General features: G+C 45.7%; 3 protein-coding genes across 7 annotated transcripts in view; 1 reads left to right on the plus strand and 2 right to left on the minus strand.

Annotated features, from left to right (window-relative positions):
- The window catches only part of rab33a (RAB33A, member RAS oncogene family), a 2953-nt gene extending 2620 nt beyond the window's left edge, over positions 1–333 (minus strand). Inside the window, exon 1 of one of the 2 annotated variants that reach the window (XR_003890803.1) lies at positions 1–333. This exon is cut by the window's left edge and continues 111 nt beyond it. Coding sequence is in view for 1 of the 2 variants with exons in the window: in XM_003977048.3 (XP_003977097.2) it covers positions 1–213 (213 nt within the window). In the remaining variant the exon portion in view is untranslated. The other variant, XM_003977048.3, reaches the window with a different exon arrangement.
- A 508-nt stretch (positions 334–841) lies between these two features.
- Positions 842–7014, plus strand: hdac3 (histone deacetylase 3). Its single transcript, XM_029847310.1, has 15 exons — positions 842–1283; positions 2151–2233; positions 2335–2477; positions 3037–3118; positions 3532–3588; positions 3670–3725; positions 3790–3923; positions 4192–4272; positions 4356–4429; positions 4515–4579; positions 5671–5760; positions 5837–5895; positions 5979–6058; positions 6129–6286; positions 6641–7014. The coding sequence occupies exons 1-15, from the start codon at positions 1229–1231 to the stop codon at positions 6708–6710; spliced, it is 1287 nt and encodes a 428-aa protein (XP_029703170.1). The 5' UTR covers positions 842–1228; the 3' UTR covers positions 6711–7014.
- Positions 7015–7067: 53 nt separating this feature from the next.
- On the minus strand, positions 7068–22744 carry LOC105418505 (myotilin-like). 4 transcript variants are annotated; one of them, XM_029847297.1, is made up of 16 exons: positions 22474–22744; positions 21650–21796; positions 21059–21167; positions 19286–19779; positions 17841–17971; positions 17657–17738; positions 12288–12450; positions 11376–12168; positions 10199–10349; positions 10000–10101; positions 9852–9889; positions 9314–9452; positions 9030–9237; positions 8775–8940; positions 8327–8460; positions 7068–7793 (listed from the first exon to the last, which is right to left on the minus strand). In XM_029847297.1, the coding sequence occupies exons 8-16, from the start codon at positions 12143–12145 to the stop codon at positions 7636–7638; spliced, it is 1866 nt and encodes a 621-aa protein (XP_029703157.1). In that variant the 5' UTR covers positions 12146–12168; positions 12288–12450; positions 17657–17738; positions 17841–17971; positions 19286–19779; positions 21059–21167; positions 21650–21796; positions 22474–22744; the 3' UTR covers positions 7068–7635. The 4 variants fall into 4 exon arrangements, with proteins under 4 accessions (XP_029703157.1, XP_029703160.1, XP_029703158.1 ...); XM_029847300.1 differs by lacking the exons at positions 19286–19779; positions 21059–21167; positions 21650–21796; positions 22474–22744 and having other exon boundaries at positions 7068–7775; positions 17841–17977; XM_029847298.1 differs by lacking the exons at positions 12288–12450; positions 19286–19779; positions 21059–21167; positions 21650–21796; positions 22474–22744 and having other exon boundaries at positions 17841–17977.
- Positions 22745–23946: the final 1202 nt, after the last annotated feature.

The following is a 23946-nucleotide window of genomic DNA, read 5'->3' on the forward strand; positions in this document are numbered from 1 at the left end:
CTTCCCTACGTTGGAGTCCCCAATGACGATGATCTTAAAGATGCGCGTCTGGATGCTGAGCTCCTGGGAGGCCCGGGCGTTGCTGCCGCCGCCGCCGCCGCCGCCGCTGTTGGATCTGCTCCGAGCGACTTTGTGGACATCTCCAGGAGCCAGGATGGTCACGTCGTGCTCTGCTCGCTTCCAGCGTTTTCCGTCGGGGAATTCGTTGGTCATTTTCCCGAAAAGAGCGGTGCGCGGTGGGTGGTGCTCACGGACAGAAGGAGGAGTGGATGGCTGATGGACAGGCAGAGAAAGGGAGGAGAGAAGGAGGAGGAGGAGGAATCAAGGATTGTGGCTCCTCCGTAGCTGTTGTCAACGTTCACATTGACGGTGCGTGTATCTGACGAGCTGATGCACGCAGAAGACCGTCAAACACACACCTAGAAAACAGAATCACCACTTACACGACAATATTAGCCTGTTCAAAGAAAAAAAAAAAACAATAAATGAATGATTGGATATAGAGGTCAATACAGTGCATCTATCTATCTATCTATCTATCTATCTATCTATCTATCTATCTATCTATCTATCTATCTATCTATCTATCTATCTATCTATCTATCTATCTATCTATCTATCTATCTATCTATCTATCTATCTATCTATCTATCTATCTATCTATCTATCTATCTATCTATCTATCTATCATTTTTTTTAAATGTTTCCTTTCTTTTCCGTTCTAAATTGTGTTTGATTTGCTCTTTTTGTGAGACCTTAACCTCAAGTCACCCCACTCCCTCTCAGGAGGTGGCGCTATGCATGGTGATCGTCATTAATTTAGGCACGAAGAAGGAGGACAAAAGTTTGATGGATTGACTGATGACACAGGGAATGGTGGATGGGGACAAGAAGGGCATTTTGAGAAGTATAGAGAGGTCAGGCGGAAGGAAGGAGGTTTTTAAATTTCTGACCGGTACTGTACTGGGGAAAAGGATGTGAGGAGAGTTAAATGAGATAGACGACCAGAAAGTGGCAGTAATGCAACAATATGGATGCCAACCGCCCTTAGAACTAAAAGAAGAAGAAGGAAATAATAGTAGTAGTAGAAGAAAAAATATTGGGTGACGTCACTTCCGGCACATCTTGTACTCGTAGCGGCATATTTTCTTACAGATGAAGATGCGGGTTAGGGTTTTATTTTTCCATGCGAATTTTTTCTAAGAAGGGCTAAAATATTTTTTTAATCATGACCAATAGAACATCTTATTTTTACGATCCAGACGTAGGGAACTTTCACTACGGTGAGTTTAGCTTTTGTCGCTACCAGGCAGTGCATCAATGTATTACTTGCTAACAACTTTACTTCAAATTAGCGCGATTTTATTCGTTTTTTGATGCAATTATAAATGGGTGTTTTTGGCCAGAGGCAATCTCTTGACTCTTTGCTAACAAACGTTAAAATAACGTTTCAAATAATGATTCCCCTTTCAGTACAACTGATTGGACTTGAGAGCTCTGATTAGCTTAGCGTTGTAAACAAAACAAAAAGGGTAGCGGTCTTTATTAATCCCATAGGGGAAATTAGTTTCTACACTGTGCTTATTTCACAAACCATATTCATGAACACAGGAGAAACACATACCGTGTTTGGGGCAGCCGGTCAGTGCTCAGTCTAAAGTTTAAGTAGTCCTAATATGACAGTAAATTTTGTGGTTATGTGAAATTGTATAGATCTGCACAGATCCATTTGTACCCTAACAAATCCAGGAATCCCGCACCGTGTTTCTCTGTTCCCATGTCCTCACACCTCATGGTGATACCTTGAGGTGTCCAGACCCAGTCCTCCAGAACCTCACAGGATACATACGAGCTACTTAACTATGGTTATTTTCACCATTGATCTGCTCCATGGTCAGTTTGAGTCAGTCATCAGGGAGGACTGAATAGCTGCTCACACCACCAGAACATGAAATAGTTATAAGTTATTGTTTATGACCCCATAGTAATATATATAATAAATGAGAAAATTCCGCAAAAACAAGCAGTTTTTATGATCCATTCAGTAGCTTAATCTGAATAAAAAGCCTTGTGTAATGTGAGGACAGAGTTCAATATTGATCTGTTACGGCTCATAGGACGGGTAGTTATGGTTCTGTTTCTTGCTTCAGGTGCTGGACATCCCATGAAGCCTCACCGCCTGTCTCTGACCCACAGTCTGGTGTTACACTATGGACTCTACAAGAAAATGATGGTGAGGTTGGACCTTTCATACTCATCATGATTTCTAGATGACTAAATATGAGCTAATTATTATATTCTGCTGAATCACTGGTTGTTTTTCTTCTCTCGTAGGTGTTTAAGCCATATAAAGCTTCACAACATGACATGTGTCGCTTCCACTCAGAGGACTACATTGACTTCTTGCAGAAGGTCAGCCCAAACAACATGCAGGGCTTCACCAAGAGCCTGAACACGTTCAATGTTGGGGATGACTGGTGAGTTCAAGTGTTGTAGACATGTGACATTCATATCTGGGACAGTTACGATGCTTGTGTGCTGGACTTTAGGTAGGTTGTTGTTCCACATCAGTTACAACTATCTCTGATGTGTACAAATATGGGAGCTTATTCATTTTATTGACTGAAGCAGGTCTTCGTCCACTTGTTGGTCAAACACTTTTTCATCTTTGAGCTCTTCTATCCCAGCAACACGTAACCAGCAGCAGCTGGTGAAGGTTTGGCCACACAAACTCTTCCTCTTTATGGGCTTTGCCCTGAGCACTCACCGTGGCATCAACTTCAGTCTTTCTTTTGATGCTATCTGTTAATGGATGGATGGATCTGTAGCAGCATATAGAACAGGAACTTCCAGCTTTAAAGTTAAAAATCCAGTTAGTTGCTATATTTTACATGCCATCAAGTTAATGAATGAATTAGTACCATAGTTATATATTGGAGTATAAATCCTAACCACACTGACTACTGTGATTCTGAAAAACAGTGTGTGTGTGTGTTTGTTTGTTTGTTTGTTTGTTTGTTTGTTTGTTTGTTTCAGTCCAGTGTTTCCTGGGCTGTTTGAATTCTGCTCCAGATATACAGGTGCATCCTTACAGGGAGCCACACAGCTCAACCACAAGGTAGCACTAATGCATGAGTACTACTCTCATTTCCTCTACCGTTCAGCTGCCGTTATGAGCAAGAAAATGATGTGTGAGCCTAATGGTGCGCATGCGCAGTAGAATGATTGGCAGAAAACAGCTTATTATACTGTGGAAATGTAAAATATGTGCATTTTTACAAGAGTGTGTATAAGAATGGAACTATGAAGTAATGATGTCATTGTAAACGAGACACTTTGCTGTGTGCCACATTTTCAGAAGATGACAGGTCATAATATATAATCAGTGTGGATCACCGTTAGTGGCCACCTGGTTACAGTTCACCATAAGTGACTGTCCAACACAGCTACTGTATAGACAAGGGGCCTCAGACCGCCACCATGGGATGGCTCAGGAGTTTACATAAAGTTCAGGTTTTGGTGTCTCTCCAGATTTGTGACATCGCCATCAACTGGGCTGGAGGTCTGCATCATGCTAAGAAGTTTGAGGTGAGACCCTCTTTCCGCCGCAGGGCGACACGCACTTGCAATTGTGATGTTTCAAAAAGTCAATGGTGTTTGTGTCTGCAGGCGTCTGGCTTCTGTTACGTGAATGACATCGTCATTAGCATACTAGAGCTGCTAAAGTAAGACCAGCACATCCTGAGTTTTGCTTGTGGGTTTGTGTTTTTAATGGGACCTGGTTTTCAGATACCACCCCAGAGTCCTCTACATTGACATCGACATTCATCACGGTGACGGTGTACAGGAAGCCTTTTACCTGACTGACCGTGTCATGACCGTGTCCTTCCACAAATATGGAAACTACTTTTTTCCAGGCACTGGTATGTGCAGCTGAGCATGTCCCTTTCACTATACACACACACACACTTCCACTGCACGTTGAAGCACAATCAACTGCCTCTGGGGCTGAAGGGGCTCTGTGCCATGTGGCAGCCAGTTAAAGGCAGGGGGAAAAGCACGACAACCGCTAAAGCCTAAGATTTAGTGTTGGAGGCAACAGAGAAGCTTCCATAATCCTACGTGCAACACCACCTTCATGGTCCTTACGTCTGGAGCAGACAAGGTTTGCTAAGTGTTCACTGTGTTTAGGTGACATGTATGAGGTGGGAGCAGAGAGCGGCAGGTATTACTGTCTGAATGTTCCTCTGAGGGATGGCATCGACGACCAGAGTGAGTTTCTCCCCACATCCCAGAATGTCATCCCTGCTGTTCATGTAATGCAACTGAATGTAAAAACGTGTTTCTGTGCTCAGGTTACCGGCAGCTCTTTCAGCCAGTCATCAAACAGGTGGTGGACTTCTACCAGCCCACCTGCATCGTCCTGCAGGTCAGTGAAGGCGGAGCAGCTGCTCTGTTGTGTGGTGCTGTGATGGCGTCTGACCTCAGGTGTCATCGTTGTGCTCTCCTCACAGTGTGGAGCTGACTCTCTGGGCTGTGACCGACTGGGCTGCTTCAACCTCAGCATCCGAGGACATGGGTCAGTCACGGAAGCGTCCATTTAGCCCCACTCAGGGACAGTCAGGCAGCTTCTCAACTGCCTTCATTGTCTCACTGGCTTAGAACTAGATTAAACTGTCAGCTTTCTGATAGGTTAAAGTAGTGAGATGTAGCTGGCCAAGCTACGGCAACCTTGTAATGAAGCCATCAGCTTTTGGGTGCTCTGTTTCAGGGCTCGCATAATGAACCCTGGGGGTTTTCAGGTAGTTAAAGTGACTAAAGGGCCTAAATGAAAATGTCTGTCAAACAGAAAAGACTTCCTGACTATGTTTGTGTTTCAACGTGAGCGTCTGTAGCACAAACTGCAGCCCTTCCCAACATCTTCTGTGTCTCCAAGTAAAAAGACTCCAATTGTGATCTAATGTGCTGGTGGCAGGAGCATAAGACACGTTTTGACCCCTCTTCTTTATCTGGCTGTGGATATAAAAGGTTTAAGGCAGCTTGATTAGTCAAACGTGAATGGCCAGCTCAGGTGATAGTGACGTTTCCTTTCTGTCCCAACATTAGCGTCAGGATTATCAGCACATGGTTCTGTTCAATTATGTTGCCAACAGTAAATTGTTGGGTTATTCTGCAGTGCTGCAAGCTATTAGATATTAACAGCTGCTGATCCATCTGATTTATCACCACTGTTTGCAGGGTCCTCCCTCCCACTGTAGGACCTTTCTTTTCTGGTCACCTGACCATTAATCTACAACTAATAGAAAACCAACACCATTAGATTGTGAAATGATTGTTATTTGCAGCTCTGAAGAGGTTATTTGGCCCCGCAGCATGAGCATCAAGTGCTTTAGTATCAACAGAAGAGAAGGGCCCCTCTGATGGGCTCTTCCCCTGCACACTGCTGCCATGGTCTTTATTATGTAGCAAGCATTCTAGTGACGTTGCACTTTTATTGCACGTTTACGTGCTGCAGACCATCACACCGCACAATATCCTATTCACACAAGGACTACAGCTGATACTTGTTCTGATTTTAAATATAACCAGCATCAGGAAATCATGATAATATCCTCATTATTGCACAGGTCATTTCTGTCATGCTGTCTCTCTTGATACACTGTGTTTCAGTGAGTGTGTGGAGTTTGTGAAGAGTTTTAAAATTCCTCTGCTGGTCCTGGGAGGGGGAGGATACACCGTCAGGAACGTTGCTCGCTGCTGGTGAGTGGCACAGACCATCAGGCTGGAATGGCAGCGGGGATTCTGTAGGCTGACCTGTTTTTTCTTTGTGCTTCAGGACATTTGAAACATCCCTGCTTCTAGAGGAGTCCATCAGCGACGAGCTGCCGTACAGCGGTGAGTTGTGCACAGGTTCACATGTGATCCTGGTTAAATCTGCTCTCTCTACAATCACCAGGCTCATTCTCTGCTTTCTGCAGAGTATTTTGAGTATTTTGCTCCAGACTTCACGCTGCATCCTGACGTCAGCACCAGGATTGAGAACCAGAACTCCAGACAGGTTTCAGAACTCATTCTGGCTCATACATGGGTGTAAAGATGCTGTGTGTACTGAAACTATCACTCTGCAGTACCTGGAGCAGATCCGCCAGACAGTTTTTGAGAATCTGAAGATGCTGAACCATGCCCCAAGTGTGCAGATCCACGATGTCCCCTCAGACATGCTCAACTACGAACGCAACGACGAGCCTGACCCAGATGAGAGGGGCGCAGAAGAGAACTACACAAGGTCAGCAAGTCATCTCAAGCTCAGCCAGAGGGCTGCTAGCTCAGTCACAGAGTCTTCCTGCTGTCTTTGCCTTTGTGTTACTTTAGTTTAGTATGTCCATAGTTCATGTTGGACGTTAATGTCCAGCCAAAACCTGCATCAACTTTAATTGAGATCCAACAGTTGCTTTAGCTCACTGGATGTCCTGCATGTTGGTTCTCTGATGAATAGCTGATCAGATGAGAATGTTATTAAATAAGAATAAACATAGGATGAGCTAATAAAATCAAACATTATAAATTAGGGTGCACTGGGATGTCATACGCGACAGTAGAATAGCACTAAAGTAATAACCTATCTGCATGTGTTCCGCAGGCCGGAGGCTGCCAATGAGTTCTATGATGGTGACCATGACAATGACAAAGAGAGTGATGTTGAAATTTGAGCCCAAAGGCGTGGGATTGGAAGGAGACTGCTTTGTGTCAGTATTGTGCAGGTGCTACCAGAAGCAAATGTCTTGTGATGTCACATCCTGAACAGTGCAGCTGATGCTGAGAGCCACAGTGTCCTTCATGTTGTCATGGTAAAGTCCTCACCCTGTTTGGAGGGCTGCAGATGTGAAGACTGGACATTAGTTTCCTGCGTGTTTCACAGATTTTAGCATCCTTGTTTTGATTATTTCCTGTAGGAATACACTTGTGATTATGTGACCATGTTCCTTTGTTTTTCATATAAAGAATGAGCAGAAAGACATGTGAGCAGTGTGGGTTTTTTTTGGTAGTTCATTAAGACGCTGTAAGAAGAGGAGATGTGCAGATGGTTTATTTTGTTCAGGGATACATCGAAGATTTGACACAAACTGCTTCAGCAGAACTGAGTCACAGCTCCTCTTCCACTAACCACTGGGTCAGCACCAACTCAAAGCCTTTATAGTCAACACAAATCTGAAAGGACCCCCACTCAAATACATCGAAGGCTTCAGATAAAGGCTGCAAGCAGACCCTGACATTGTCACTCTCAAAAGAATAAAACAAAATCTGCACTGCAGACCGAAGCAAACACAACTAAGATAATGGCTAAATATATAAAGGTTTAAAGGCAGCAGACTGGAAGAAGATGCTCGTCAGTCATCTTTCTTTGGTGTCCAGTCAACAACCCTGGGAGCAGCCACGAAGTCTACGTAGAAGAAATCACTCATCCCAACACAGCAGATCCAAGAACTTTTACATTTATGTTGGCAAAAGGGTGGAACCAGCAGCAGATACACAATGTGGGTTTTCCATTGATAGAGACTAAAGCCGATAGGTTCATTAAAGCCTGGGAGGGACAGGACACTCAACACTCCTACAAGACGGGTCCTGATGCAGCTCCTACAGCTCCTCACTCTCGTACGGGAGGGCAGGGCGGCGGGGGAAACTTTCTACGCTGGCAACCTGTGCACGGCTCCCTGAGGGCAGCTTCAGCAACTTGGACGCAGGAGCGACAGGCTTGATGGGCAGAGTTGTGGCAGCTGAAAGACAGCAGAGTCCTGGGATGTGAAGCCCTGACAGCAAATCTCCCTACATTTATCAACAAGTTAGAGGTGAAAGAATATCGTAGCTTTACTGTGTAATGATACGCTGAAGGTTGAAGGGTTTTAGTTGCAGTATTAACAGGAGGAGCAGCGGTCCTCTCTACATTTATCTGCCGATTTTGAACATTCCTTTAATGGCCAGGCTCTGAAAATAACCTCTGCACCCAGCAGCAGGGCCTGGTTACACAATGAGCTTGCCCTGGTCGCTCCTGGTTACAGCTAATGAACTATTACTTGGTTTGGTGCTGAGGCTGAACACATTACATCAGCCATTTATCCCAGTCCCAAGGTTTCTGCAATACTGATGGTAAAGTGAAAGAGAGTGTCAGTTGTTTAGATGAGGGTGATGAGGGCTGCAGCTGGAAGGGTGCAGCCTTTGTTCAGTGTGGTCCTGCCTGCAGGCCGCTCATGTGCTGATCCACTTTTAGCCACAGCAGTGATGTCATGCAGCAAATAGCAGACATGCAACACTAGAGTGGGAGTCTTACTGCCAATGTCCAGTCTGGCATTGCACGAAGACATTCCTGCCACGTTGATGGCAGAGAGCGTGTACCAGCCAGCATCTGATTTCCTCACCCACTCGATCAGCAGACGATGTCGGCCGGAACCGTCCTGGTATAGACTGAAGACGACACTGAGATTCAAGTCCTCTGATTAACACATCACAAACATCCTAATATGTACTGATTCAAAAGTCTCCATGTCAGTTGATCATAAATGATCAACTGATTTTTTCAAGATCTTAATATCTGATTTTGGAGGCTGGTCCTCTGAAACAACATGTATTACGGTGACAGGGACTTCGGTGTTAGACTTAGCCAGTGTTAGAATGTATAGTTCACCACTGAAGGCTCTCCAGAGTCAGGCTGACTGGATTGTGCTGGCCTTGCTGACACCTGGAGCTCAGTGAAGGAGGATATCGAGGTTTACACCAACCTCATCCTGCTGGGGTCAATATGCAGCATTTCTTTATCTTTTTTCCAGAAGACCTGTGGGGTTGGAGAAGCGTATATCTTGCATTCTAGGCTCACGGTATCACCCTCTAGAGCTCTGGAGTTCAACAGTTTCTGGACAAACGTGGGAGGCTGGAGGACTTCCTGGGCTGCACACAGAGATGGGAGGGACATCCTTACTCATATCTGGTTGCTCTTTACCTTCATGGAACTGTTTGGAGCAGGCCACCAGCGTTACCTATGACATTCAGCCTCATGGTAAACCGACTCTCCCCCGCTCTGTTTCTGGCCACACACTCGTACACGCCAGCATCACGCATGGTGGTGATCTCAAGGATCAAAGAGTGCATCCCTTTTTCACACACCAACATCTTGTGGAAGTCATCTGGACGAACAGCTTTGCCATCCAGGTACCAGGTCACATCAGGCATTGGCAGACCTCCTACCTGCAGTGGGTAGAGGAGGTGGTTACTTCAGGGACCGCTGAGCATGAAAAGCTCATAGGAATGTTGTGTGATTCACTTTAAAGTCGATCCGACAGAAGCGTCCCTCCTCCACGCTGAGGTCTGCGGGGATCTGCAGGAAACGAGGCGCGTAGCACTTCTCCTGGATGGCGGCCTCCTCGTCACCCCGCTCGTCAGACTGCGTGTGGCGTCTTCCCCTGCAGGCCAGTATTTAGTCTTGGTTCGCTTTCAATCTTGGCAGTGTACAGTTTAAACCCGATGTTGTCATGTTGTCATCTGTGCCTCTGATAGAGCTTCTCCTATCAGAGTAACCCTCTACTCCATTAGATCAGATATGCACATTTGGATTTAAAGCTGATGATTGTCTCAGCACACTTCAGCTGCTTTTTAAAAAACTGCACAAAACAACAACATTATTACAAGTAGAAAGCAGGAAATATTGGCCTTTTTGGTACAATACAGTGCTGTTATGTTCTGTGATTGATATGGTCAACTTTGACCTTAGAGGGGTTCAGGTTAAAGACTATTGAAAGACAATATAAGAGGCAAAAGGGTCAAATGAAGCTTCTTAAACTGAATACATCAAGTGTTTTTACCAGAGGCCACCTGTGTATCTTCCTTCGGGCGAAACTGGCTGCAAAACATATGACATCACATTAATAATGATTCAGATCAGTATTTTTTAAGGGTGATGATGATGAAGATGAAGATGAAGATGAAGATGATGATGATGATGCTTCATACCTGGACAGGCTGGGGTTCAAACACACCGCCCTGGTCAAACATGCTGATGGGTCCCTCAGGACCCAGCAACCGACGAGCCATTCTTTCCTCATATGACAATTTCTGTTGGAAGAGACACCTTCATCAACACCATCATCATCATTATCACCATCATCACCATCATCATCATCAACTTTATATGTGTTGACAGGAAACACACCTGGCTGATCCTCCTCCTGGCCTCTTTGGTGCGCAGTTTCTTCTCTAGATCCTGGATTAGGGCATCTTTGGACCCTTGGATGTCTTCGTCAGTGGAGCGAGAGGATGAAGGTCGAGGAGTTACAGGCTTCTTCAGCGTGGGCTTTGGCAGACTGCGCGATAGCGAGGTAGATAAAAGGGAGCACAGAGGGGTTTATGACATGACTGTTGTCAGGGAAAGTAGCAATTTGATATTTCCTCATCAGCATACATGTTCAGGCTGGACTTTATGCAGTGGAATTCAACTATTTCACATTTTACAAATTGATTTTACTATTTTCTACTCGAGTTTTGTCTGTATTTACACCATCTAGAAGAGACTGAGCTCTGAGTGTGGCTTACACCTCTGCAAGTGTCTTCCTCCTCTGTTGATTCAACCTAATTAGACAAAGCAGTTCCCACACTGCTGAAAACTGGCCCTCTGTGAGCTGTTCCTAAGGCTAAGGTTTCATCTGGAATGAGGGTAGCCCAATTCAACGCAGAATTTTTGTCATACCAACAATACCACATGACTATTGTGTGGGCTAAACCCCATTTATAAGTGAAACTTTGACTTATTTGCCCTTGTCTTCCAAGAGGCATCTGATCAGATCCCATAGCCACCCTAATCTAGTTTCTCACAATGCGGAGGAGTGATAGATCTAATCTGAGCACCTTCTGGTTGTCCAAGCTTTTCATCCTCTCTCGAATGCATTTCAGCTGTTTATGTCCATAATGGTGTTCTTTCAGTCACAACTCGTGGCTCGTGACCATGGGTGCAGGTCAGAACGGTGATCGACTGGCAAATCGAGAGCTTTGCCTATTGGCTCAGCTCCTTCTTCACCACAGCAGACCTATGAAAAGTCTGTTGGTACTCCACCAATCCCTTTGTTGATCTCTTGCTCCATATTCCCTCACTCATAAACAAGATCTCAAGGTACAGAGATTCTTCCACTTGGGGCAAGATCTTATGCTCGACATGGAAACTGCTCTACATTTGCTGTGCTAGGTTCATCCAACTTAAGGCATTTAAATCCATCCCTTTCCCTTGTACTTCAGGTGGGCCCTAGGGGTCTCATCTTGCTTCCAGGTTTATTACTTCAGAATAACTACACAAAATTCCTAGAATTTGGACATTCAGTTTGTCATGTCAGACTCACATGTGTGGTGTCCCTTGGTAGGTGGTAGGAAGGGAGATCACTGTTGGAGGAATTTGCTTCTGACTGCTGGACTGTGGGACAGAGGAGCAAGACAAAGAGACAGGCGACGCCCTGATGGAGGTGGGTGGGCTGGAGAGGGGGATCTGGGAGCATAATTTGGAGTTGGGGGAAATAGAAGGGGAGAAGGCAGACTGGGAGGGACCAGCAGAACTGTGGTAGTCAGTGGGAGCTAATACAGGATCCTGGTTTGCTGGTAGGGTTGCACTGCCAAGGCCACTGGAGACACTAAAAGAAAGTGGAGCACATGGAACACTGGCTGCATAGGGAGAAATAGGAGTGAGGGTAAAGGAAGAGCGCAATGTGGGGCGTAGGGAAGAGGTGGTTTTAGAGGCAGCCGAGGAGAGAGGAGGTACAGCAGATGAAGTGGAGATGGAAGAGCAGAAGCTGGAGGAAGACGGCGAGGACTTGGTGGTCCCATTAGCCTGGCCCTCGTTGTTACTCTGATTCTGACTGAGGCTGAGATACTGAAACTGTGCCTGGGTCTGAACCACTAACGGATCTGTCATCGGACTCTCCATTGAGGTCAGACTGTTTGGAGGACTGTTTGGATTCTGCTGGTTCTGGTTCTCTTGGCTGTCCTTTACCACACTGTCATAGCTGGGGGCTTGAAAGCAAGGTTGTGATTGAATGAAATGTCTTGGACGCTCGTAGTTGAAGGCACTGGGTGGAATGGAACTGGGGTTGAAGTTGGGCAGTTCTGAAAGGTCCATGATGATGCTCCCAGACTGGTGGACTGCAAATAAGATAAGGTGAGTTGGTAAAAACGCAGTCTGACAGACAGACCGACAGACCGACAGACCGACAGACAGACAGACAGACAGACAGACCGATCGATCGGTGGGATGCTCTTACAGGGTGAAGAGTTGCTGGTTTGGCTCAACTGCTGGTGATAATGATGATGATGATGATGATGATGATGTGATGATTTGGATGAAGAAGAAGGGCTGGATTCACAGGTTTAGCCGGTCACAGCAACCAGTGGTTTGTCCAGAAAGGTAGCTTATAGGTTTTAATTCTAGGAAGCCACAGATTACATTTGAAGGTGTTAGGAAACCAGTGAACTTATTCAGATCTTCAGACACCTAAACGACAGGCAGCCGTTCCCAACTCAACTTATGAACTCATCAAACACAGCTTTTGTGTTCAAATCAAATCAAATCAAATCAAATCAATCTTTATTTATATAGCGTCTTATACAATCAAAATTGTTTCAAGGCGCTTTCCAGAATCACAGGGCCTAACCCCAGACAAGCAACAGTGGCAAGGAAAAACTCCCCTTTAACAGGAAGAAACCTTGAACAGGACCAGGCTCATGTAGGGGGACCCTCCTGCTGATGGGGGGGCTGGGTAGAGAGAGAGGAGAGGGGGGAGGACAGGTAGAGGATAGAATGGAGAGGAGAGGAGAGGAGAGGAGAGGAGAGGAGAGGAGAGGAGAGGAGAGGAGAGGAGAGGAGAGGAGAGGAGAGGAGAGGAGAGGCACAGAGCACAGAAACACATACAACTTTCTTGGTGTCAGTAGAAAGGTGATTTTGGATGCCAGCTTGGCCTTCTCCATAGTTGGTAATGCTGGAGTTGTGAGTGCTCTGTGTTCTGTGATGTTGACCAGTGATGCTACTTTACAGACACAACTCAGAAAACCTAATCACCATTATGGGGGTGCTCAGCTCTAGCGGGTGTTGTAAGATAAGCTGACGGCCTCTTTGCATGTCTTTAATAAAGGTGATCAGAAATAATTGTAATTGTTTTGAGACCACTAAAGATCTGGCTGAAGGTTAGCTGATCCTCTAGACCAGACTTATGTTGTCTTATGTGACCTACATGGTAGAAACTTAGATAGATAAAGTACAGATAAAGAATCACACAATTGGCTATCCTGCAGATGTCCGTAAGTGATCTGTAGCTTTTCATATTAAAGTGGACCTGATGATCTGATGTGGAGAGAAAAACAATTTTTATCTATTTTACTTTACAGGGTTATTTCAGCCCTTCTAAAGCATCAACCAAAATGGAGGAGGATAGGCCAGAACATCATTAAGTTGCTAAATCACACACATAACTTTGGGGTGCATCAGGTAGTCAAATCACGTTGGACAGTTCATCTGGACATCAGCTCCATCAAAACACAATTAGAGCAGAGTTCTCCTTCTGTGGGGGCCCAGGCTGGGGGTTAGAGGATCTCTGGTCTGAGTCCTAGTTGTGGACCAAATAATTGGAACTGGGCTGGTAGCAGAAGCGGTGTTGGGACACTTTGGAGCACAGTTGAGGTGCCCTTGAATAAAGTTGAGCCCCACCCCAATGCTCCAAGCACCTGTCCAGGGCAGATTACCCCCTCTGAGGCCCTTCCCTCAGTATTCTCATGTGTGTTCTAACAACATGCAAAAGTGGTCACTTTCCCTGTGGGGATTTAAAAAAAATAAAAAAAGTGTTTCATCTCCTGGTTAAAGACGAAACAAGCAAAGCTAAAGGAGAAAAAAGCAACAGGGTAAAATTGAAGGTACATCTGGGAGCCATCACAAAGACACAAACACTAAGATGAAATGTGACGTGGCATTCTTGTAAAATAGACAGCTATCATGTAGCCTGGAAAGACTGTCTATTAGGTTACAAAAAGGCCCTTCGCAAGGCTAGAACAGCTTATTTTTCTTCTTTGAATGAGGAAAATAAGAGCAACCCTAGGTTTCTTTTCAGCACTGTGGCCAAATTAACTAAGAGTCACAGTGTTTTAGATCCACGTATCCCTTCTTCCCTTCGTGGTGAAGACTTCATGAGCTTCTTCACTGATAAAGTTCTAGCTATCAGAGAGAAAGCTAACCAGGCTATCCCAACAACTGGACCATCACCAGATGTGCCGACTGTGGGAACATACAGGTTCTCCAACGAGCCCTTAAACTCCTTCAGCCCTATATATTTTTCTGAGGCGTCATCGCTAATTCAGAAATCCAAGACCACCACGTGTCTTTTAGATCCCATCCCAACACACCTGTTGAAGGATGTTCTACCACTGATAGGCAGTTCTATCCTGGACCAGATCAATGGTTCTTTAGTGTCAGGTTATGTACCCCGGTCCTACAAGGTGGCAGTGATTAAGCCGTTGCTTAAAAAACCATCACTGGATCCTGATGTCTTAGCAAATTATAGGCCAATATCCAACCTTCCTTTTATCTCAAAAACAGCACAGAAACAGCACTTCTTAAAGTCACTAATGATCTTCTCATAGCTTCAGATCATGGACTGGTCTCTATGCTGGTTCTGCTGGACCTCAGTGCTGCTTTTGATACAGTTGATCACAGCATCCTGTTACATAGACTGGAACATGTGATTGGGATTAAAGGGACAGCACTAGACTGGTTTAGATCATACTTATCTGATAGATACCAGTTTGCTTATGTCCATGGTGTTCCCTCCTCATACAGTAGGGTTAGCCTTGGAGTTCCTCAAGGTTCTGTACTCGGACCAATCCTCTTCACATTGTACATGCTTCCCTTAGGGAACATTATTCGGCAGCATGGGATACATTTTCATTGTTATGCTGATGACACTCAGCTCTATTTATCCATGAAACCCGAGGAGACAGAGAAGTTAGTGAAGCTTCAGACCTGTCTTAAAGACATAAAGTCCTGGATGTCTTCAAATTTCCTCCTCCTTAACCCAGGAAAAACTGAGGTCATGGTGTTTGGTCCTGAACCTCTCTGGGATAGATTAGATCACATGATCACTCTAGATGGTATCTCATTAACATCTAGTCTCTCTGTGAGGAATCGAGGAGTAACTTTTGATCAAAATCTCTCCTTCAACTCACACATTAAATTAGTCTCTAGAAGCGCCTTTTTTCACTTGAGGAACATCACAAAGATCAGGAAGCTGCTGACGCGGCATGATGCTGAAAAGTTAGTCCATGCATTTGTTACTTCCAGGCTGGACTACTGTAACTCTTTATTATCAGGGTGTCCAAACAACTCTTTAAGAAGCCTCCAGTTGATCCAAAATGCTGCAGCCAGAGTTCTGACAGGTATTGACAAAAGAGATCACATAACTCCTGTACTGGCGTCGCTTCATTGGCTGCCCGTTAAATTTAGAATAATTTTTAAAACCCTTCTTTTGACCTACAAGGTCCTCAGAGGCCTAGCTCCATCCTACCTGGAGGAGCTAGTGATACCTTACCAGCCCAATAGACCGCTCCGCTCTCAGAATGCTGGTCTACTTGTGGTTCCCAGAGTTTCTAGGAGTAGAATGGGGGGCCGAGCATTTAGCTACCAGGCCCCCCTGCTATGGAACCAGCTCCCTGTCCAGGTACGGGAGGCTGACTCCATCTCTACTTTTAAGATCAGACTTAAAACCTACCTCTTTGAAAAAGCTTATTGTTACTAATTCAGTAGTTCCAGTTACTATCATAGACAGACAAATTATCATACTTAGGGGGTCGTCTAATCGTTAGGTCACATCTTAGTTATGCTGTTATAGGCCAAGGCTGCCGGGGTCCGGAAACATGATCACCTGACAGGCCTCTGTCACTCCACTGGGTCATGGTTTCCTATCCTCTCCTCTCCTTTCCTCTCCTCATCAAGCAGACTAGTTCTTGTGTAGTTTTTCTGCTTCTCCCCTCCTCTATTTATTTACCGGTATCGGCGCCCTCAGAGCTGCATAATGACCTCCGGCCCCGCTGAAGTGATTGTATATCATATTTTTTGTGTGTGTTTCTGTGCTCTGTGCCTCTCCTCTCCTCTCCTCTCCTCTCCTCTCCTCTCCTCTCCTCTCCTCTCCTCTCCTCTCCTCTCCTCTCCTCTCCTCTCCTCTCCTCTCCTCTCCTCTCCCCCTCCTTCTCCTTTTCCTCTCCCTCTCCCTTCCTCTCTTCTTTCCCCTCCTCCTCCTTCTCCTTCTCCTCTCCTCTACCTCCCCTTCACTCTACTTCTCCTCTCCTCTACCCCTCCCCTCTCCTCTCCTCTCCTACCTATCCTATCTTCTACCTGTCCTCCCCCTTCTCCTCTCTCTTTACCCAGCCGGCCATCAGCAGGAGGGTCCCCCTACATCAGCCTGGTCCTGCTCAAGGTTTCTTCCTGTTAAAGGGGAGTTTTTCCTTGCCACTGTTGCTTGTCTGGGGTCAGGCCCTGGGATTCTGGAAAGCGCCTTGAAACAATTTTGATTGTATAAGACGCTATATAAATAAAGATTGATTTGATTTGATTTGATTTGACGTTCTGTAGCTGCTCTAGACTAAATGAGGGGTGAGCAGGACAACAAGCAGAGTCAGCCTGCCTGGAATAACTGTGAGTGAGTGAGTGAGTGAGTGAGTGAGTGAGTGAGTGAGTGAGTGAGTGAGTGAGTGTGAGTGAGTGAGTGAGTGTTTGTGAGTGAGTGTGTGCGTGTGAGTGTGTGAGTGAGTGAGTGAGTGAGTGAGTGTGTGAGTGAGTGAGTGAGTGTTTGTGAGTGAGTGTGTGTTTGTGAGTGTGTGCGTGTGAGTGTGTGAGTGAGTCTGTGTGTGTGTGAGTGAGTGAGTGAGTGAGTGAGTGAGTGAGTGAGTGAGTGAGTGAGTGAGTGAGTGAGTGAGTGAGTGTGTGTGTGAGTGAGTGAGTGAGTGTGTGTTTGTGAGTGAGTGAGTGTGTGTGTATGCGAGTGAATGTGGTGTCTGTGTGTGTGTCATTGTGAATGTGTGTGTGGGTATGTGTAAGTGTGTGTGAGTCAGTGTGTGTGTCTGTGTGTATGCGAGTGTGTGTGTGTGTGTGTGTGTGTGCGTGTGCGTGAGTGAGTGAGTGAGTGAGTGAGTGAGTGAGCGAGTGAGTGAGGGTGTGTGTGTGTGTGTGTGTGTGTGTGTGTGTGTGTGTGTGTCTGGAAGTGGTCACACAGGCTATATTGGTCCTGGAATTCGGACATCAGCTGGCAGGTGCAGCCTCTGAGCTGAGAGACTCTTATATTGCTGGTTTCTTCTATGAAGACTTTCATCTTGATGTACCATACCATAAATATAGAAGCCCATCAAAGCAACTGTTGCTAACACCAAGCAGAGCATCACATTGCTGAATTTCTTTTTTGCCATGCAGCTTCTGCAACCAGCTTTCACATACGGACGAGCAACTGCATCACTGTCGGCAGACAGGCCAAAGTTTGTCCATCAAAACAGGTTAAAAATGATGAAAGATGCAAGTGAAGAACTTTTAAGCTCCGTTCTCTGAAGGACTCAGCTGACATGAGGTTATCTGGCCATCAGTCACCATTTCTATTCATACCTCTGCAGCTTTGGCTGTTGCACTGACACAACGTCCAAAAATAGCATCAAGTCCACGAGTGTTCCAGCCGACGACCTTTCGTCTAGATGCAGCACGAATAGAAAAGACAGAAAACACGTCCTGAGCACCGCCACACAGATCCACAGGGTAAACGGCAGCTGGGCGCGCTTTATTCTTTCCTTACCTGCCACCAACAGCACATTTTCTCTGCAGAAGCGGAGCCCAACTTGGACGAGAGCAGCAGGACTCGGTGGGACGGGGGCAGCTCGTGGGCCAGGAGGTGGGGGCCACCCACAGCTGATTGGTTCAGACCTCCTGAATGTTCCGCAACCACAACAGGACACAATTAATTCAGACCAATTCATGTGCCAGATCCTCTTCCTTTGGTTCATGTTTAATTTAGGTGGAAATGTGTCCCTCTCCATTCTGACAGGATGTTAAAATACATTACCATTAAAAAGAAACCATTGTGCTTTAGTGGGAATAATAGCTGCATAAAATAAAAATCCAAATGATCATCATAACAATTTTATTTTGAACCCCTCAGTCCAGAAGCAGTCAGTGGTTGATCAACCACCGGGAGCTCTCGGGTTTCCTGTCTGACTGGAGACCTAATGGCACTGGTCTCCATCCATACAAAACGCAACAAATGGACTGCATCACAAGTGAAGGATCAACCAGTTTAATGGATGTTTGATGTGTTAAGTAATACATCAACACCTTTAATTAGCTCTGTGAATGAATAAACAGCTCAGTTTCACATCAATTTAGCTTTTTATTGTAAAGCGTCTCTTACAATCAAAATAGTCTCTATTTGCTTGTCAAAAACCCAGAGTTGGACCCTCCTCCCCAACAAGCAGCAGTGGCAGGGAAAACAGCATTTGGCAGGTCCAGGCTCATGTGGTGCTATTGTTAGCTTAGCATGTTTGTTTTAAGCTTATATGTGTAGTCTGGTCTTTGACTATTGGTTAGTCTTCCCAGAAAGTTTTGTCATTGTTGGGGGCAAAAAAGTTTCATTTTGTGGAAGGATTTGTTAAAAAACCCTGATGCGATATGTGAGGAATTTCTGTAATTTTGTGCAGTGAAATTGCTGGAAAAATGTGATACAATTTGAAACTATGGAGAGAAATCTTCTAAAACCTTCTGAGTCTTTTACAACTACTATATAATATTATGACCTACTTCAGCTTCTGTCCTCGCAAGTGAGACTGAAGTGAAACACCGAGAGCTCCTCTGTGAACCAGAACAAAGTGGAGCCTGCTCAGGTCCAGAAACAGGTCAGAGCTGGTGAGAGGGGAAGTGTGGCATCACTGCCACCAACCGTTGTCACGAAGCCAAATTCACTCAACTCTTTCAACAGCAGGTGCAGCAGGTGGAAGCAGCAAACAGGAAGTCCAGTTCAGGAAACAGCAGCAGAGCCACTTCTACCTTGACTGACGGCTGCTGAAGTGTCCACAGGTGTCTTGGTTGGCAGGTAAGTACTTTGCCACTGAGGCAAAGGACTACTGGACATGCAGATAATCAAAGAACCAGCAACACAGGCATAAACCTGGGTGGTGGAACATTACAGGCGGACCAAAACCTGACAGGCCAAACCCATAGTCAGGGTCAGAAGGCTGTAGTGTTTACCTTCATCATCCATCACCCGCCATGGAATTGTCCCATTCAGAGGGGTTGGGTCGAAGAGAAGGCGTAGCCTCTTGGATATGCAGGCACCTTTGCAGGCTGGACAGGGTGTTTAAAGTCAGCAATAAGGTTGAAAGAGTAGATTGGACCAACATCAATGAGGCCAGTAGGTGTAGCTGCAGGGACCAGAGGGCTTTCATGGACCTTAGACAGCTGGAAGCTAGAGTGGTGCACGGCAGCTTCAGCCTCGCTGGTGCTGGAGTGACCATCTTTTCAGTTGTGAACTTGAATGCTAGTTTCTGGGCCTCCACACCAAGAGAGCCACACCTTCTGAGCAGCATCGTAGAAGGGTCCAGGAGTGGGACTTTGGCACGGACGTTGGCACGGAGGTCAAGGACAAGGAGCTGAGCCAGCTGAATAATCTCTTTAGCTGAAGTATGTGGTGAACATGTTACAGGACCGCAGAGTCCCTTGGAGCCCTGTCTGCATGGATGTGCCTGGATGGATGGGAATAACAAGGAAAAGGGTGAAAAGGACTGTTAGTTGTTCTGGACACCAATTCTAGGTTCAGATTCCAAGCAGCTGAACAGCTCAAGCCACTTCCCAGTAAAAGATAATGAAAAGCTGGATTGGCCAACAGCACACTAAACCAACCAGCCTAGTCAGAGGGGCCACCATTAAGAGGGTCCTTCTGAGGAGATGGACGTCAATGCACTACCTGTCCAGAATAGACAGGAAGACTGTAATATAATCAACTGGAATAAAGCAGGAGAAACATTGGGGAACATTGGTATCGACCACCTGAAAGTTTCAATAGACTGAACCAGCAGCAAGAAAGTCAAAAAACGACCCTTGGTCTCAGAACCCATACTGAGTCAGGACTGAGCTTTGCTGCACTTGGATATGACACAGCTGCAGGAGCTGCGTCTGGGTTCAGTATCACACTCAGGATCAACAGGGGTTAAGAATTCATGGGTCGATGCGAATGTCTAAACAAGTTCTGGCCTGCAGCTTCTGTAAGGTTCCAGAAAGGAAACTTACAGCTTTTCCTATTTTATACTTATGCAATGAGAAATACTTTTTCCTGCACACTGAATTTTAATGGACTAATTTCTAAAGACATAATTCCACCTGATTCTGTGGCTGTAGGCTGAAGTTATTCTAGACTACAGACCATCATCATCACCACCACCATCATCACCATCACCACCATCACCATCACCATCACCATCATTATCACCACCATCACCATCCCCACCATCATCATCACCATCATCATCATCATTACCATCATTGTCGTCAACATCACCACCACCATAATCATTATCATGCGTAAATGGTTTCAAAATCACACGCACAGTAATCCTCTACTAAAGAGTTCTGACCCAGCAGAACACATCAGCCTTCAGTGATGCATGCATATTTCTGATGCTGTGGGTATTTGATGGGATAGTTGTGCTTGGTTCTTCTCTGGTTGAACATGTGGGATCACATGGGTGCTACATAATGAGGACCACAACAGGTGTTTCACGTTGTTATGACGAGTTCTGAAGGGAAAAAAGAAAGAAACTAAATATTTAAGTCAGAAACAGAAAAGCCTGATGTCAGAATTCCTTTAGGAATCAAAAAAGAGTAAGAACTGGGTCTCAGACCCAGAGCTCAGAACCGGGACTGAGTTTAAAATACACTGAAATGAAATGAAAGCACTAAAAACAGAGCAAAATTCTTCTGAAATCAGGAACTTCTGTGGAGGAAAAAGGAACCAACTGAAATCACCTGGAGCACGTCGACCATCCTCTCAGTGAAGGAAACCAGCTGCCAGAGACACGGCAGGTGAGTCAGGCGGATACCATGCATAGGTCCCAGCACCACTGGCCTCTGGCAACTGGGGGGGGAGATATAACCAACAAGTGTGGCCATAAGAAATCAAACCAGTAAGAATGAAAAGTACAAGAGAAAAACGTACTGGTAGATAACAAATTTAATCCTAAATACCAGCCAATAACTGCTATAAATGTAACTGGAAGAAAACAAAACCAATCAAGAGAGATGGTCCTGGCAGCTGTTCACCTGTAGCCACAGTATCATGAGCCTCCACACAGCATTGCCTGAGACAGCCACAGGAGCACAAACAGGAGGCACCTTTATATTGCCCCCCTCCAGGGGCCACCAGAGGTTCATTAACTAGGTTAACAGGTCTGTGCTCGGAGGTTAGCAGTTTTATCTGGAGGCTTAGGGTTGTAGGTCCAGGAGCACTTTCCAGAGAGTCCAAATTCTTTTGCATGACTAGATTCTAGACAGTGTGTGTGTGTATGTGCGTGCGCATGTGTGTGTGTATGTGCGCATGTGTGTGCGCACTTGTGTCACCTGTGGCTGAGGGCCTCTTGGTTTGTCGGTCCTTGGTGAGGCCTCTGTGATGTTGGTGCTGTCATGGTCTTCCCACCAGACCAGAGGTTCTGTTGCAGCAGTGCTGCAGTCAGGGAAGATGGTGCCAGCACAGCTGGAGCTCCACCTCTACGACACAAAGACTTCGATATTACTGGCGGATCCAGCCAGACACTGGATAGGACAACAGTCCAGGCAGGGAGAAGAAGTTTCAACATTCTGGACAGTGTACTTTTCTTTAGTATACTAATCAGGCAGCATGTAAAGGGCGGTGTGGGACTTCTGGAGCCAGACCCTGGGTCAGCTCCTGGCTGTTAAATCGGACATATTAAACACATCCAAACATGTCAACTTCTAAAGAGTCGAAACATAGATGCAGGACTGTTTTCTGAGCCCGATCCAATAATAGAGTCCTGGTTGAGAGGGACTGGTTCCACTGGGCCAGGATCGAAACACTTATATCTGTTTCATACATTTAAAGACAGTAGCAGATTTTAAAAGACAGGATTTGTGTGTCAGCTGAAGTTTCTGTGAGGTTATTTTCTATCATTGTGCAGCTTAACTTTAGAAATAAAAGAGCTTAAAATGACCAAATCTCTCTCTTCCTCTCATGCTGGTGCAGGTTTACATTTAGACCCATCTCATTTTATTAGACAGTTCCACCTGAACAAAAACACATCTACAAACATTACTGTATGTGTAGAAATGAGGTAAATGTTTTTGCCTAAATCCAGGACAGGAACAGTTTCTAATTCTATTTTAGCAGAAATCCCAGTTTAAAATGAAACAATATTCTGGTACCTTACCAGAGGCTGAACCACCACAATCCTGAGCACCAGGAGGGGCATCCACAGCTGCAGAGCCATCTTCATCCTCTGTCTGGGGTTACGAATCCTCATTCCTTCCTGCCAACGCTCAGCCTGGATGTGAGTAGGTGTCTCGAAGAGGACCGGCGTGTTTGTGAGGAGCTCAGGGATAGCGCATGAATCAGTGGGGGTCAGCGTGCACTACCAAGCACACCCAGCACTACCCAGCAGATGAAACAGAGACACAACTCCAAGGAATTGTGAATGTAGGTGAGGCCATGAAAAAAAGAGAGCAAGTGGAAAAAAGCAGGGAGAAAAGATGTGGGCAGCAAGAGAAGCCTTAGTCCTTCCATACACTGCACAAATATGGTGCAGATGAATGTGTGGTAGATAAAAACAGCTACAGCTGGTCCTTAGAGCCAGGTTAGGGATGGATAGACTAGAGTTTAATGGCTGGATCTTGTGCTAAGTTGGACTAAGGAGTTAGTCCTGACTGAATATTCTAACTAAGGAGTTAGAATATTCAGAGAGGACAGGTTAGGTCAGGTCAGGTCAGACAGATCTGACCCAAAATTACAACCACTTCAAAACAAAACTCAGTAAACATGGTGAGCAAAAAGTCTGTGGGCTAGCTGCAGTTCTGCGGAGGCAAAGTTACAGCTCTTGTAGCCTCTAAAGAACCATCAGAGCAGGAGGAGACAAAATGTGTGAGGCCAGTGTGTGCAGAGACGGGTAGAGATCAGAACCTTCCACAATCCCACAACAATGTTGTCAACCCATGATGGGGCCATCTCATGGCCAGAAGATCTAATGACAAACAAGACGACTGCACAAGTCCGAGCACAGCCTCCACGTAGAGGAGCACTCAGTCCTTCCACAGATGGTTAAAGTGGGAAAAGTAGCTCAGGCCACACAGGACAGAACTAAAGAGGACAGTCTTCTTCTAAGAATAACTACGGAGCTGTTCCTGTTAGGGAGGGCATGAGGAACTAGAGCAAACCACTGAAGAGGTTCTGCTGCCGCTCATCCATCCCTCCAACCATCTGCGTGTGTGTGTGTGTATGTTTGTGTGTGTGTGTGCTCTGATTTTAAAGCAGACACAGGACAGCCTCATCCCACCTCAGGTACAGAGATGTTTTGCTACCTTTTACCACCAATACAACCACAAATCTAACCCCCTTAGGGATACAATGCCTCTGGAGTCCTCTGACACAGGGGGGCGCTATTTAAAGTGTCCCATTCACAGACCTAGATTATAACATCAAAAAGAGAGCCAGGTGCAGTAAACATGTCCTGTGACATGGACTCGAGAGGGCAGCACAGTTCTGAATAATAATAAATGATGCCAACTATGTCCAGTCAGCCAAACACCTATACCTTGGTCAGGCCTGGTGGGCCTGATGCACTCTTCAACTTTTTTCTGACGATTTGGTCTGGAGCAGTTGGTGGTCCATCAAAGATCTAGACCCTTTA

This window comes from Takifugu rubripes, chromosome 14, assembly GCF_901000725.2.
Source record: "Takifugu rubripes chromosome 14, fTakRub1.2, whole genome shotgun sequence".
Lineage (NCBI taxonomy): Eukaryota > Metazoa > Chordata > Actinopteri > Tetraodontiformes > Tetraodontidae > Takifugu > Takifugu rubripes.